Consider the following 15,756-nt stretch of genomic DNA (forward strand, 5'->3'; position numbering starts at 1 on the left):
GCATTCGCCCTGGTGGAGTTGTCAAATAAAGGCTTCCTTTCCGGTTCCCGTGCTGGTCTCCGCCTTTTCTTTGGGGAAGGACTTTGGTGTATATATATATATATATATATATATACTTTATATTGGTGCATCATATTTTTTAACTTGCTAGGATCATGCACTTGCTCAGTTAGTTTGAGGAAGAAATATCTAGGAAGAACATGACCCACTGGAAAAAAAGAATTACGTTACTGATGCCCTGATACAAGACATATCCAACAGGCAAAGCTCTAACAGAAGTGAGGTATACCAAGTATGAACTAAATGTTGTATCCACAAGTGTGGAAGTAATTGTCCCAAACGATAGTAACATAGTATTAAAAGAGTGTTAGGTGGGAAGTCTTTGTATAAGGAACTTTCTACTTTCAGGTTTTGGCCAAGACAAGGGACCAACATGTAAGTCATCAATCCGAGTCCAAAATTAAATGCAGAGCGCGCTGAAAGTCTGGAGTGGCAAGTTGTGAAGCAGGAATGAAGACTATAGTTAGTAAGAATGGCCCTGAGAAGGCACTAGAGGAGCATTGGCCCCTGGTGAAATTTCACAAAGCAAGGGACTAACCATTGGTTCTCATGCGGCTGAACTCTACAGGAAGCACAACATTCAGGGAAACTTATGGGGGAATTTAATTGAGCACTGATTACTGGGGTCCCAAGCTGAGTTGTGATAGTTTACCATAAGGATGTAACCAAACCTGCTCCTTGATAAACCTTTTGACAACAATGTTGGCCCCATAATCACCAAACACCCATCCTTATAAACTTTATGTGGCCACCGCAAATGATGAAAGTTATTTGTATCAACCACTTGGTATATGTCTTGATGACTACGACAGTTCGGGTGCCCACAACCAGCAAATCAGATCTCAAATATCTTGGGCAAATAATTATGAATTAACAATAAAATTGTAGGGCATGTGATTTTGAGGAAAAATTACTGAAGTACCCTAAGCAATAACAGATCTGATAGCTCGCCCTTCAAGAGCAATTTGGTATGCAAAAGAAAATGTCCTTTCATAAAGGAAAAAGTGTGTCTGTCATTCCCTGGCAGCCAAGTGTAGCATCTTATAAACTAGCACAATCAATGCCAAGCCACATTGGTCCTAACAAGGCGGTACTTCAAATGTTCACCTCTCCTACAATAATGTGGAATGTGGGTGTGATTGACTTCTACGGCTCATAACGACTGCAGCAATGCTAACTAGTGGCAGTGAATCATTTGAGGAAACAGCTAATAATATATGCTTTAGGTAGAGTTTGTGAATGCTAACAGTGGATTGTACTAAAAGGTAAACATCACCAGCGGGTTGTGTCCCTAGTAATCGAATAGAAAGGTTTTGTATAGACATGTATTTTTATAATAAGCTCAAGGAGTTGAATTAATACCTCGCAATGACTGATGGATCTTTTTGACAAAGCAAAAGTAAAGATGTTACATTTAGGTCAATATTATGAGAGAGTCGGTACCTGAGGAATCATTGAGGCTGAAGGAGATCTGAACTGGTTTAGCAGCTGGTACCCTCGCTGTGGTGATCATGTGGGCTTCTGTTTTTAGGCTGCAAAAAAGGTAGAAAATATAAATTAACGTCAGAATCCAAGACAGCCAAGCCCAACACCTCAATGAAAAGAAAGCAGAGAATAAGAAGACAGAATCCACCACCAAATATGTAATGAGCAAAGACTTCAGTTACAAACATCTGGTTCCTTTAAATTTTATTTAACAAAAGTTGGCCCTGTTCCACTGCAGTGAAATATTGTCTGCAATACCTCATCAGTGAAGACATGGTTTACCACCTAATTGGGAGAAAAATGAAACATAAGTTTAAAAACACTCCTTACTTGGTATCAGTTATTACATCATGGCATAAACTAAATTCCTCTTTTGTTCGTGCCAGGGCCAAGAGTGTTTCATGTCCAAAACAAGCATCTCTGCCATAAACTCTGAGCGGTCATAAACCGAGAATAATGAGTATCTGAGCGAGCAGATCTCTAAAAAAATGGAAAGAGATGCTATTTGGAGGTCAGTATAAAGTTTAAGAAGGTAATGTATAGCTTTGCCCTTAGACTGCTGATGCCATAAAATAAGACACGACAGTAAGAAGGAAGAACAAGCATTTGCAATGCAATAGGTCTCGCATTATTTAAGTTTGAGCTATTAGCATTGTAAATGGCAATTGTTTTTTGCTTTGTGCTATAGTTATTTTTTTACATAAAAAGCTATATATAAAATATGTTTTATTAAAGTTATTTATGCAGTATCTAAATTTTGTTTGCATAAAAGAGTACAATAATATCTTAGTAAAAAAGTCAAATATTTTAATGGTAATTCACCAAATGTTCATTTATGTGTTGGTTTTGAAAATAGCTAAATTAATAGCTTTGTCATTTACAATGCCAATAGTTATAACTTTCGCAAATGTGACACCTATAGCATTTGTAATGCAACATTTGTATTTACGTGACTTAGATGTATTGATATTACAAATAACAATGGCTTTTAATTTTTTTTAATACTTAATAAAAGTGATTGTAATTTATAATGGCAATAGCTTAAACTTTTGTAAATAACTTTTGTGAAGATTATGTTCAGTGTATTTTATTGTAACGAAATCCAAGAACAGAAGTGAAATATTAACATCTTTTTGTGACATTTGTAATAAAGCTTGAAACATTGAGAGAACATATTTGTGCTGTGGTGGTGCTGAGTGATGCTGTGGTGCTGCTGAATGGGGCTGTGGTGGTGCTGAATGGGGCTGTGGTGATGCTGAGTGATGCTGTGGTGGTGCTGAGTGGTGCTATGGTGGTGCTGTGGTGGTGCTGTGGTGGTGCTGAGTGATGCTGTGGTGGTGCTGAGTGGTGCTGTGGTGGTTCTGAGTGGTGCTGTGGTGGTTCTGAGTGATAATGTGGTGGTGCTGAGTGACTGTACTCACTGTCACTCTGCACTCACTGTCACTCTGCACTCACTGTCACTCTGCACGCACTCTGCACTCACTGTCACTCTGCACGCACTCTGCACTCACTGTCACTGCACGCACTCTGCACTCACTGTCACTCTGCACTCACTGTCACTCTGCACGCACTCTGCACTCTGCACGCACTCTGCACTCACTGTTTATGCACGCACTCTGCACTCACTGTCACTCTGCACTCACTGTCACTCTGCACTCACTGTCACTCTGCACTCACTGTCACTCTGCACTCACTGTCACTCTGCACTCACTGTCACTCCGCACTCACTGTCACTCCGCACTCACTGTCACTCTGCACTCACTCTGCACTCACTCTGCACTCACTGTCACTCTGCACTCACTGTCACTCTGCACTCACTGTCACTCCGCACTCACTGTCACTCCGCACTCACTGTCACTCTGCACTCACTCTGCACTCACTGTCACTCTGCACGCACTCTGCACTCACTGTCACTCTGCACGCACTCTGCACTCACTGTCACTCTGCACACACTCTGCACTCACTGTCACTCTGCACGCACTCTGCACTCACTGTCACTCTGCACTCACTGTCACTCTGCACGCACTGTCACTCTGCACGCACTGTCACTCCGCACTCACTGTCACTCTGCACGCACTCTGCACTAACTGTCACTCTGCACGCACTGTCACTCCGCACTCACTGTCACTCTGCACGCACTCTGCACTCACTGTCACTCTGCACGCACTCTGCACTCACTGTCACTCTGCACTCACTGTCACTCTGCACTCACTGTCACTCTGCACTCACTGTCACTCTGCACGCACTGTCACTCTGCACTCACTGTCACTCTGCACTCACTGTCACTCTGCACGCACTCTGCACTCACTGTCACTCTGCACGCACTCTGCACTCACTGTCACTCTGCACGCACTCTGCACTCACTGTCACTCTGCACGCACTCTGCACTCACTGTTTCTGCACGCACTCTGCACTCACTGTCACTCTGCACTCACTGTCACTCTGCACTCACTGTCACTCTGCACTCACTGTCACTCTGCACTCACCCTGCACTCACTGTCACTCTGCACGCACCCTGCACTCACTGTCACTCTGCACGCACTCTGCACTCACTGTTTCTGCACGCACTCTGCACTCACTGTCACTCTGCACTCACTGTCACTCTGCACTCACTGTCACTCTGCACTCACTGTCACTCTGCACTCACTGTCACTGCACTCACTCTGCACTCACTGTCACTCTGCACTCACTCTGCATTCACTGTCACTCTGCACGCACTCTGCACTCACCCTGCACTCACTGTCACTCTGCACGCACTCTGCACTCACTGTCACTCTGCACGCACTCTGCACTCACTGTTTCTGAACGCACTCTGCACTCACTGTCACTCTGCACTCACTGTCACTCTGCACTCACTGTCACTCTGCACTCACTGTCACTCTGCACTCACTGTCACTCTGCACGCACTCTGCACTCTGCACACACTCTGCACTCACTGTTTCTGCACGCACTCTGCACTCACTGTCACTCTGCACTCACTGTCACTCTGCACTCACTGTCACTCTGCACTCACTGTCACTCCGCACTCACTGTCACTCCGCACTCACTGTCACTCTGCACTCACTCTGCACTCACTCTGCACTCACTGTTACTCTGCACGCACTCTGCACTCACTGTCACTCTGCACGCACTCTGCACTCACACATGCAACAGTAATGTAAAGCTCTCAATGGACCTTAATCGGAGCGCGTTTCTGATTTAAAAGGCTGGCATGAAATAAATTAAGCGCATGTAAATTAGAAAGGAAAAAAAAACGAAAAAGCTATTAATATTGGGATAGAGTTTACGACATGCAGAAACCACACAGATTAAAGATGCAATCTGGCTGGGGACAAATGCCCACAGGCAAGACAGCAAACTAGAGAGCGCTAGAGTAAGAGTCTTCAAGGAACAAGAGCGGACGCACCGTAATCTCTTGGTGCTCACAGCTGCTTGGAAACTGTAATCAACGAACACGGGGAAATTCTCCGCATCACTGCCTGTAATTCTCTCCCAGCCTTCCACCAGCCCATCCTCTATGCACGTATGCTCATGTTACGCTTAATAAAATATTGACCTTCTATTCAATAAAAAGTGGTGCTATGTCCTTTATACAGCCACTCCATGTAGGCTCTGCGTCCCCACGCTCCAAGAGAAGCAAGGCACAAAATGTGCACTGCATTCAGAAATAATTTTTTTTTAAACATGCCCTAGCTGCGTAGTTGAGGTTCATTTCCGTCATAATGAAAACAAAAAACCCAACATGAAGATAAATCCTTCAGAAAGAATAACCTTAGCAATTGTGTGCAAATGGTGTGTGATAATTAATAGGAAATGTAATATAATATTAGGAGTGTGCGATATTTGCGTAAATTCTTTTGCAAAAAATACATGGAATTCTTCAATAAGTACACGAAATAACAAAAAAACATCGGTCCAGCATTTGGCAGCTGTTTTGCCATGTACATCCTCGCATTCATTCTTGGATACAAGGACATATTTTGCACTAAGAAAAAGTCGCAAAATCACGCGTGCACGAACAGCATCTGCACACGTTCTCTTTGCAAACCTTGTTTCCTGTGTTTATGCCATGGGATATTGACCCGAACAGAAGCTTCTTTACTTGATCTGGTCACGGTGTAATCACGTAATTGCCATGATTTCATCACAAATGTAAAGCAAATGCCAGAAATTAACTGAGATTACACTGTGTAACAGAAATTTCACCAGGACATACATAAAACCACAGAATTAGCGATAGCATCATAAGCGTGTCCTTTCACTGCAATTGCTTAATCCTCTGCATGTACACGGAAATCATTTGTCAAATATCAGGAAATGTAATCAAATAATGGAACAAAACAATTAAATGGAAAGGATAGCAAGGGTTATGAAAACATGTTCTTTGCTCACATAGATTGATTATGCACTCAGCTGTCTGTTGTACGTGCACCACAATATGCTTACAACGTGTGCAGTCTCCGAAGCTGTACGTCGTTACCGAAAGCACAGTGACAGTCCAGTATGCAAATAAACACAGTGCTAGGTGCTTGTGTGCTGACAAAATGGCCGTCTCTTCATCGCGGGCGCACTCTGGAAGTCAGGCAGCCTTTGTTTGGACGTGGGCGGGGCTCGTCAAAGAAACAGGAAGTAACTGCCGAGGAGGACGTCCGAAACATGCAGGCTTCACGCTGAAGTCCCGGGGCGCTTCAGAGAGACCGGGCGAAAGAGCGAGGGCAGACTGCATGGTAACAGAGGCAACACGGGGCTCCCGAGTGGTGAGGAGACCCCTGCGGCGTGCCAAAAGACGGCCCAGGAACCTGCACACCGAGCCGGTAAGTGAGAGCTTGCAGGCGGGGCGGGGCGGGGGGATTGTCTGTGCGTGTACTCTCGTGTGTGGGCGGCGGCGGCTGGGGGGGCGGGGGCGGCGGCGGCTGGGGGGCGGCGGCGGCGGCGGGCGGGGGGGGGGGCCGCCTGGGGAGGTGTAGTGTGTGTCTGTATGTGTGCGCTAGTGTCTGCCTGCGTGTGCATGTGTTGTGAACAGCCTGCTCTGTGTGTGTGTGTGTAGGTGCGGCGGCGGCGGCGAAGGGGGGGGGAGGGAGGAGGTGTGGCTGTGACTGTGATGTGCGCGGCTGTGATGTGCGCATGCGTGAATGTTGACGCGCGTGCACGCAGCTCAATCCACGCTCGTCACAGTTTTGTGTCCCTCATTCCCCGGTGTCAGGCAGCTATAAGTCTCCGACCCTGGACGCATCCTTCGGATGCGAATTCCAGGGCGAGACCTAAAAAGGGTGAAAAACTATGAATAGATCTATACATCTTTCAGTGTCAGCCTGGTACATTGCTTAACCACTGACTGCGGTTTCAAGCCAAGATAAGTATGTTATGTTCTAAATTGAATTCTCTGTTTTATGTTCTTTTCCAGGTTTTATACGTGACCACACCACATAGAAAATATCTGTAAGTTTTAACACTGCCTCTAAATTGGAGACAGGGATGCGGGCGCTTCTAAAGCTTTACATGGTGGCGCCCAGTGCATTTTCAAAAAGCTATAGCGTAAATAACCTATCCAAACTGCACAGAACCCAGGTAACGCTCCCCCTACGTGCTCAGTTTAAGGAGTAATGAAATTATCACCAGAGAAGAAAGAAGCTGGCCTCGTACCTTATGAAATGATGCCCTAGCGTCAGTGACCGGTGTCTCAGATTCGTATGAATTATAATGAAAATATCAGATTTAATCCCAGAATATCATGTTATCATTTCATTTTCTGCTTAACTACTCTTTTTATGTTAATGTTAAGGGGGTGCTTCTATAGCGCACGGCTACTCCGAGAAGTGTCCCGGCGCTGTCAGAGCCTCAGCAAGTCCAGAGAGGAAGAAAGACGGACGAGCGACAGAAGCAGAGCTCAGCAGGCAATGTTATTGCAGGAAGAGGAAGGTCTTCATTCTTTATTTCTATGGAATAAACTCACTTGGTCTATGTCATCTTGGCTTTACTGAACGTCCACCATTTAGGTTACAAATACCATTCTTTCGACTTGAGTTCATACATATAAGCCACTGTGGGGACCAAACCGCGACTTCTTCTGCTACAGTTCCTCCGACAGTTCCTATTCGAGGGGCGTGTGTGTCCTCATCCACAGAAGTGTCCCTTTCTCCCTCACCACCAGCTTCACAGACTCCGACGGTTGCTACGTCATGCTGACTGGCATCCTGGCAGACCACAGTGTCCTGCTAGTAAATGTCTATGGGGCATATTAGCAACAAATAGCGATATTTATTGCTAAATGCGCTTAGCGCATATTTTTTTATTGCTGCCTATTGCCGGATATTATCGCAGAGATAACATGCGATTAGCAAACTTTATCTCTAATGCGATAAAATATCCGCCGATAGCGGCTCAATGTGTGAATATCGCTGGAAATCTAGCGCTATTCAGGCATTAACGCTAATGGGGACTTAACCTGAATATCCACTTCCCATTGGATAAGCAGGTTAAGTCATGGTCTGAGCAGGCGTTAGGTTCTGGCGATAATTGCGCTCAGGGCGACTTTTTTAATCGCACAGCCTGCCTTGCTAATAGGCGATAGCTGTGTTAGCGACTGCTTTCAGTCGCTAACAGGTTGGGTACGCCCACTTTGCATGTCATTAGCAATAAAAATCGCTGACATGGAAAGTGGGCCCCAAACCTGTCGCTATTGCCTAAAAGCTGTCGCTAACTGCTGTTAGCGACAGCTTGCTAATAGGGCAATAAAATTATCGCCGCTTTAGCAGGGAAAAGTCCCACTAAAGCGGCGATAGTGCCCTTGCTAATATGCCCCTAAGATCCTAATGTTGACATGCCCAACTTATATCACACTATTCACACCCTTTTAGAGCAGGTGGAGGCAGACTTTATTCTCATGGCTGGGGACTTCAACATGATTCAAGACCCATATATAGACATCACTGGAATGCAACCTCCCAGAAAAACACAGGCTTCGGGAGTCTTCCGCAACACCATTGACACCCACATGCTCCACGATGTCTGGCGCATGCGGCACCCTATGACTCCTGATTTCACCTTTTATTCTTCACCCCACAACACCTGGACTAGACTTGACTACTGTCTCCTTACTGCAAACACCCAAAGTGGGGAGATAGATGTGGTACATTTGTCACGTACATTATCAGATCACTGTCCGGTTTGTCTGACATTTCAAATTCCTTATGGCGGTGGCCTGGAGCACTCTTGGCCCTTCCCAAGTGAAGCCCTTAATGATGGCGTCTTTTATTCTGAGCTTCAGGACGCGGCTGTTGAGTACTTTGCTCTTAATGTCGGCTCAGTGACGACACAGGTCACTCTTCAGGAGGCATTTAAAGCATACATCCGGGTGGCTGTAATTCCAAACATGTCGACATCCTTTGCGATATTCACTCCCAATGTCTTGTGTTGAATCGGAGCTACAGTACCTGGATAGTGCTACGTCCAGACCCGGCTGCTCTCCTCAGCTCCATTGATTTTCGGTCTTGATGTTGGAATTTCGAGCCCACGCAAATATAGATGTAGTTTTTCTGGGTAAACACGCCACGGCTCGCACATTTGCATGACTGCTTTGTCCCAACTATTTTGATGGGTACATAACCCAACTAGGGCTACCCACTGGCAAGATCTCTTGATAGACACTGATGATATATCGGCTGAACTGGTACGCTACTATGGCCAACTCTATTCCTCTCGTCCTATTCATAGGCCAGGTGAGCTATTTGGCAGAGATTGCGATGGTCTGGCTCACAAGCGACCAGTAGCAATTTCTCAGTGAGCCCCTCAGTTGTGAAGAAATTATGCAGGCCATAGAGTCCCTTGGTGGCTCCCAGGCCCCTGGCCTGGATGGTCTAACCAGCTCTTTTTATATTTCCCATAAACATCTCTTGAGTCCCCATCTCAACGGTCTGTATACAAAGTCTCTTGAGACCGGCCTCTTGCTGCCTTCCTTATGGGAAGTAGTGCTTTCACTTTTACTTAAACCCCGCAAAGACCCTCACTTTTGTTCCTCAAAGCGTCCCCTCTCCCGCCTTAACTTTGATAATAAAAACCTAGCGAAGGTCCTTGCGACTCGCCTTTCTTTATTGATGGGGAGCTGATTATTTCCCCGGTGTGCCCTCTCATGGGTCCATCTCTCTTAATTTACAAACAGTATTTGCCATATTGAACAGAGTCTCCCCCACCGTCCTGCTGCTGTAATGCTACTTGATGCCGAGAAGGCATTTGACTCCTTGGAGTGGGCGTTCTTGACGGCAACATTGACTAAATTAGGCCTCCCCTGCAATTTCATTACTTTGAATATGCTTCTCTAATCCACCTCTGTGGCCCACCAATGGGCCAATGGCTCCCTTACTGGTCCATTTCCCATCGCCAGGGGGACCAGACAGGGCTGTCCCCTATTCCTTATTTTTATTATTGCTATGGACCTACTGGCCCGCCATCTCCAGGAAGGACATCTACATCATGAGCTGCCACTTACCAATGGCCTTCTTTTACTCTCTATGTATGCAGATGATATATTACTTTTTGTCCGCCACCCTTCTGACAATCTTCCCCCATTGATTTGTGAAATTCTGCGGTATGGAGGCTTTTCCGGCCTCCACATCGAGTGGGCTAAATCAGAGCTTTTTCCATTAACTGATTGCACCCAAACAGTAACTCTTGAGTATCCCTTGACTTGGTGTGCGGATTCTACCAAATATTTGGGTACTTATATCTATAGGGAAAAGGACCAGGTCCTCCATCTTAACTACAGTCCAGTCGTGGAGAAACTCTCTGCACAGTTGGAGCTGGATAACTCTTCCGCTTTCCATGGCAGGGCGTATAGCAGGCCGCTTTCTTTATGTTTTTCTTAATATTCCACTGCCCCTGATGTAGCATTTCTTCATCACCTTATGCTCTCTTCTTATACGTCTGATTTGGACTAGCCGCCAACCCCACCTCTGCTGGTATACCCTCACTCTCCCTTATGAGCGTGGAGGTTTGGGGGTTCCTAACCCCCTGCTCTATTACCTGGCTGCACAATGCCAATAAACTGTCGCCGGTATCACCCAGATCCCCTATCTTAAACCAGAAAGGGATGAAGCTGGCGACTTAGCCCTTTCCTCCATACTCCCCTAAGTGATCCTCTTAGATTCCTCTGGTATACAGATGCTGTTGACTACAAGCTGGCAGTGGAGGGAGCTCCGCTGTCTTTATCACTGGTCAATAACCCCTAGCTCTCCCTCACCAGAAACATAATGTTCCAACGCTTTCTTCGTCATCATGGCAGGCCCACAATGGGGGATGTCTATCTAGATGGCCATGTAATCTCAAATGCAGATACCGTCTGTCTACCTGATGCCTCACACATGGACCATTTTATACTTCAGCGTCTTCACCACAGGCTGCCCTCCAAATTGCCATCTTACCCTATGACCCCAGAGGACTTCCCACCCTGACATTACTCATTGCTGATGATGATGGTGGGCGACTGATCTCTAGATGCTACCATACTTGTTGTGCCATGAAGCTGGACCGGAAAAGTCTGTATGGCCTGAGAGGCCGATTTGGGGAGCCCAATCTCTGACAAGATCTGGTCCTACTGTTGTTCACAAACCAAACTTGTTTCTTTCAACTATACACTCAAACAACTACATTTTAAATTCCTCCACTGGGTCTCTGTGAGGCCTAGGGGTCTGGCATGCCCCGACCCCATTCATTCATCCCAGTGTCCCAAATGCCATGCCTAGATGGAGAATTTGCCCACTTTGCTTGGACATGCCCACCCATCAGTTCCTACTGGACCACAATCTTCTCTCTGATCCCAACTATGACCCGTACCACACTCTTGCCCTTGGTGGGACTACTGGAGTACACATACGAAGTCCGGCTCAGTACTTGATGATTTACTTCCATTGCTCTGCTGCTTGCAAAGCGGGAAATAGCTCTTAACTGGGGCAGCAGGATCTGCCCAAGGGACTCTGCCTGGTTGAGGAACATGTCCCAATGTGATAAAATCAGTGAGGATTATGCACAGCTGCAACTTTCTACATCCGGCCCAGAGATATATGGTCACCACTGAGGGAATACTTGCTCTCCCAAGAATCTGAAGCTTCAGATTAAGTGATGCTTCCTTGGCTCACTAGTCCTGACTGCTTCCCTACCTACCCGGTTTACTATTTTAGGCACATACCTATTGGGCTCCTCCATGACAGCTATCTCTACATTGTCAGTGTGTTATAGACCTGTACCCCTTTGATATATGTGATGTCTGACATTGATTATGTATGATTTTGTCTGTCCCATAAGGAACCAATATACGGTGTGCTTTGCATTGCTTTTGTGCCATGTACCATATTCGCAATGTTCCTAACCCTGAGCTTTTCTCTTTTTTAGATGTTATATGATATATATTTGGGTTTACACTCGCAGCGGGAGGCACAAAACCCGGCATGGATCAGCCTCAGGAACAGCGCAGTCAGAGGCCGTGGATGTTGGGCCAGCATTGAACTCCAATGGGAGAAGACCTAATAAGATTTGAAAGCTGGCCCCAGGTGTAACATCAGAGCTGAGGTAAAATAGGCACCAAAGAAAGCTGTAAGGCTGAAACGCGTCTGCCCAACGTTTCATGGACACAGCATCACTTTCTCATGCCCTTTAATTTTGGCATTAAATTCCACCTTTTGCCACCGAGAAGGTGTCGGACCCGTTCTTTGGAGTGGGAGTAGATTGTAAGTTAACCAGTAAGCGGGCACAAGTTCCCAGCACGTCGTTTCATTCTGGTGCAACGCGCCTGGATTGCAAGGTGTGGACTATGTAAGAAAATATAGCGCGTCGCCACCCCCCCCCCCCATCGGTGAAAGATACTTATGTGATAATAGTGCAGTATGGGGAGAAAGGAAGCCGTATTCTACTGCGTGAAGGTTACAAAGGTTGGACCCACCATCACTGTTTCCTGTTGGTCCAGCCGAAGTGAGCATGATGACTACAGCCAGCATTGTTTGGGATACCACATGGTTTACGACTTTATAAATTACTGAATTTACACTTGCAGCGGGAGGCACACAGCCCGCCATGGATCAGCCACAGGAACAGCGCAGTCAGAGGCTGTGGAGGTTGGGCCAGCATTAAACTCCAATGGGAGAAGACCAACTAAGATTTAAAAAAACTGGCCCCCAGTTGTAACATCAGAGCTGAGGAAAAACAGGCACTGAAGAAAGCCGTAAGGCTGAAACGCGTCTGCCCAGCTGTTTCATGGACACAGCATCACTTTATGTATAGTATATCAAAAAGAGACTAGCTAGAAATGGGATTAGTTTAACATTAATAATGTTATTGTCATAGTGACTCAGTATCGTTTTACCAATGGGTGGTGGCACCTGTTGGGTGTCTTTAGAAAGCCCTCACCCACCAACCTAGTTGGTGGCATGCTTCATCATCGGGCCCACCCAGTGACACCTAGCGTGTCCCGGGTGTGCTTCGACGCCTGATTACAGCGGAGCAGGTATGTCACTGTGTGTGCGATGTAAGGTGTTCAGATAAGTGAGGTTAAAACGGCTTGGCGGACGGTCCCTGGGGTGAGGATACTTTATTAAAAGGGCCTCCGTCAGCGGTTCAAAATAAGGCGGTGGGACGTTAGAGGCGGGTCACGACCTCCTACGTCCTGAAAGTGTCAACATGTTTCAGCCAGTGCCTTATATTAATCTGGCTTTCTTCAGGACAATAAATATGTGTAAGTTAAAAATAGGGTAGTGTACTGTAGTCTATGTGTATACACGCCCTAAAGTGTATATAACTGTGAGAGGGGGGATTCCCTTCTCAAGATCACGCTTTTTAGTCTTGCTATTGCTCCAAGGTTATTGAAGTGGCAAGGGGTGGCCAGAATTTCTGGTCAGCACCAGCGTGGGACCTGTTGTGCCTCCTTCGCAGAACCGGGGATCTGGACTAGCTTTCTGGTCCTCTCTCTCCCTCTTGATTCTCACAGCATCACTTTGTCATGCGCTTTAATTTTGGCATTAAATTCCACCTTTTGCCACCTAGCAGGTATATTCTATTGAATAGCAATCAACGCTACGACAGGCCAAAGTGTCCCTGGTACACCTGTCAAATGCCACTATGTGTCAGGGATCGATATTGGATACCAGGCAGTGTTGATATGTTCCTCAGTATCGTCATCATATGCCATTAAGTACCATAAAGTGTCGGCATCATTCCACATTCCAGTCAATGCTAGCAAGCACACCTGGAATACCCCACATCCGAGTCAAAGCCTTGATGTGACCCAGGCATTACCTCAACAGACCAGTCAATGGCATGAAGTGGAACAATATTTCCCTGTGTGCCAGTCAAAGCAATGGGGGACCAGCGTATTTTTCTGACGCCAGTCACTATCATAATGTATTTGTATTATTCTCCCATAGGCCAAATAATGAAGAATGTGGGATCAGATACCCACCATATGTAAATTGCAACAGACTAGCTCGGTACATTGGGGGAAGGGTCCCCCGAAGTAGTAAACTAATCCTCGTTAGTAAAGTACAGTTTTTATGCAGAATCAAACCAACATTTGAGCCAAGAAGCTAATCTGTAAACACCCCAAAATACGTTAGCATAATTGAAAAGAAAGTAATTATTAAAGCAAAACCAAAAGGAGAAAAATGTGATGAGGGATTCAAGAGATATAAAGTTTTGAAGAAAATATAAAAAAAAACGTGCCACACCGATCGACGAGAGACTAAAAGCTTGAGTGGCCAATGTAGGGACGATTTCTTTTGTCTTGTGGGCCCTGATGGGACGAAAAAACATCTCACGCACTTGCCCTTTCAAGCTCGCCCATCTGGCAGTACCAGACTGCCTGAAGGGCCAGTTCAACACAGTTCACAAAGAAGTTACAAGAGAAGCACCATAAGCGCTAGAAGAAGAGGTGTGAAGGGGTGCTGCAGCACCCCCAAAATAAACATGCTGGAGTTCAGAAGGTGAATGAGCAAGAAGATGCTTTTAAATTATGTTTTTATCTTGTCACATTTGCTATGTGTTTAAAGGAAGAGATCAGTGTCAGCTAGCAGGGAACGAGGGTGGCGATATGGGGGAACAAAATATATATATTTTAAAACACTTACCTCTTCATGGCCGCCTCCTTCTCCTTCGTCGTTGCTTCGCTGACGAGTCCCAGAAGCATATAGGCACCCCTAAGCCAATCACAACACTGCAATGCAGTTTTGTGCTTGGTCTGGGTGCCATGGTTCGGCGTTCAGACAGGGACTAGTAGCCTGGGCATCTTCTCTCAGTATTGGAGATCCCCTCACCTTCTTATGTATTAAGTTGTTACTAGGTTGCAAGTCTCCCTGATAACTTCCCTACAAGTAGCATCGCTACATGAATCTTAAATGATAACCACATAGTGGCCTGAAAAGAAGATTTAAGAGAAGGTACGAATTAATAAATAAAGTAGAGTCTGTATGATATTACATTGGGACCCTGAACCTATCAGTATAATAGGAGGTTATAATATTGCCTCTTTTACTTTCTTACTATAGTTATTGCTGTTACCAGGTTGCAAGTCTTCTTGATAGCTTTGTTATAAGGAGCATCGCTAGAAGAATCTAAAAAGTAACCACATAGTGGCCTGAAAAGAAGATTTTAAAAGAAGGTACTAATTAATAAATAAAGTAGAGCTATAACCCTGAACCTAACAGTATAAAAGGAGGTTATAATATTGCCTCTTTTACTTTCCTAATGCAGTCATTGTATACCCAGAACGAGATATTTCATATTTCAAACTGCTCGAAGAAAGTGTCATCTTGACACCCAAGAGGTAGGCTCAAGAAATACATTTTACTCACATTTGATAATAATAACAGCATGTGAGGTCACATTAAACAGAGTAGGTAATGTCTATCTATTCCATTCACTCTATGATCTGATGATGGGAAGTTTCGTTCTAACCACTGATAACACAAACTATTGACACCTGCATGATTCCTTGCTTTGGGACTGTTCTCTATTTTCACACTAACAACATTTAATCTGAGTCTTAGATAATGCTGGAAATCTATCGTTCGACTACATGTAGCTGTCACATATTGTTGTTGTTCAATACTGACTCGAGGAAAGAAACCTTTGACTGGATTCCTTTATCAAATGGCACCTATAATTTTAACATATGTTTTAATTATTCATAAGGGCATTTAAACTCTATACTATAATTGTGTTTGTATTTTTTGT

At 45.3% G+C, this 15,756-nt stretch overlaps 1 protein-coding gene across 2 annotated transcripts in view; it reads right to left on the minus strand.

The window, feature by feature from the left end:
- The window catches only part of MAP3K7CL (MAP3K7 C-terminal like), a 187,415-nt gene that overhangs the window by 137,488 nt on the left and 34,171 nt on the right, over positions 1–15,756 (minus strand). For both annotated transcript variants that reach the window (XM_086934015.1, XM_086934016.1), the window contains exon 2: positions 1,504–1,592. In XM_086934015.1, the coding sequence (XP_086790141.1) occupies positions 1,504–1,573 (70 nt within the window). In that variant the 5' untranslated portion in view covers positions 1,574–1,592. The remainder of the gene's footprint in view (positions 1–1,503; positions 1,593–15,756) is intronic.

Source organism: Lissotriton vulgaris, chromosome 8 (genome assembly GCF_964263255.1).
Source record: "Lissotriton vulgaris chromosome 8, aLisVul1.2, whole genome shotgun sequence".
Taxonomy (NCBI): domain Eukaryota; kingdom Metazoa; phylum Chordata; class Amphibia; order Caudata; family Salamandridae; genus Lissotriton; species Lissotriton vulgaris.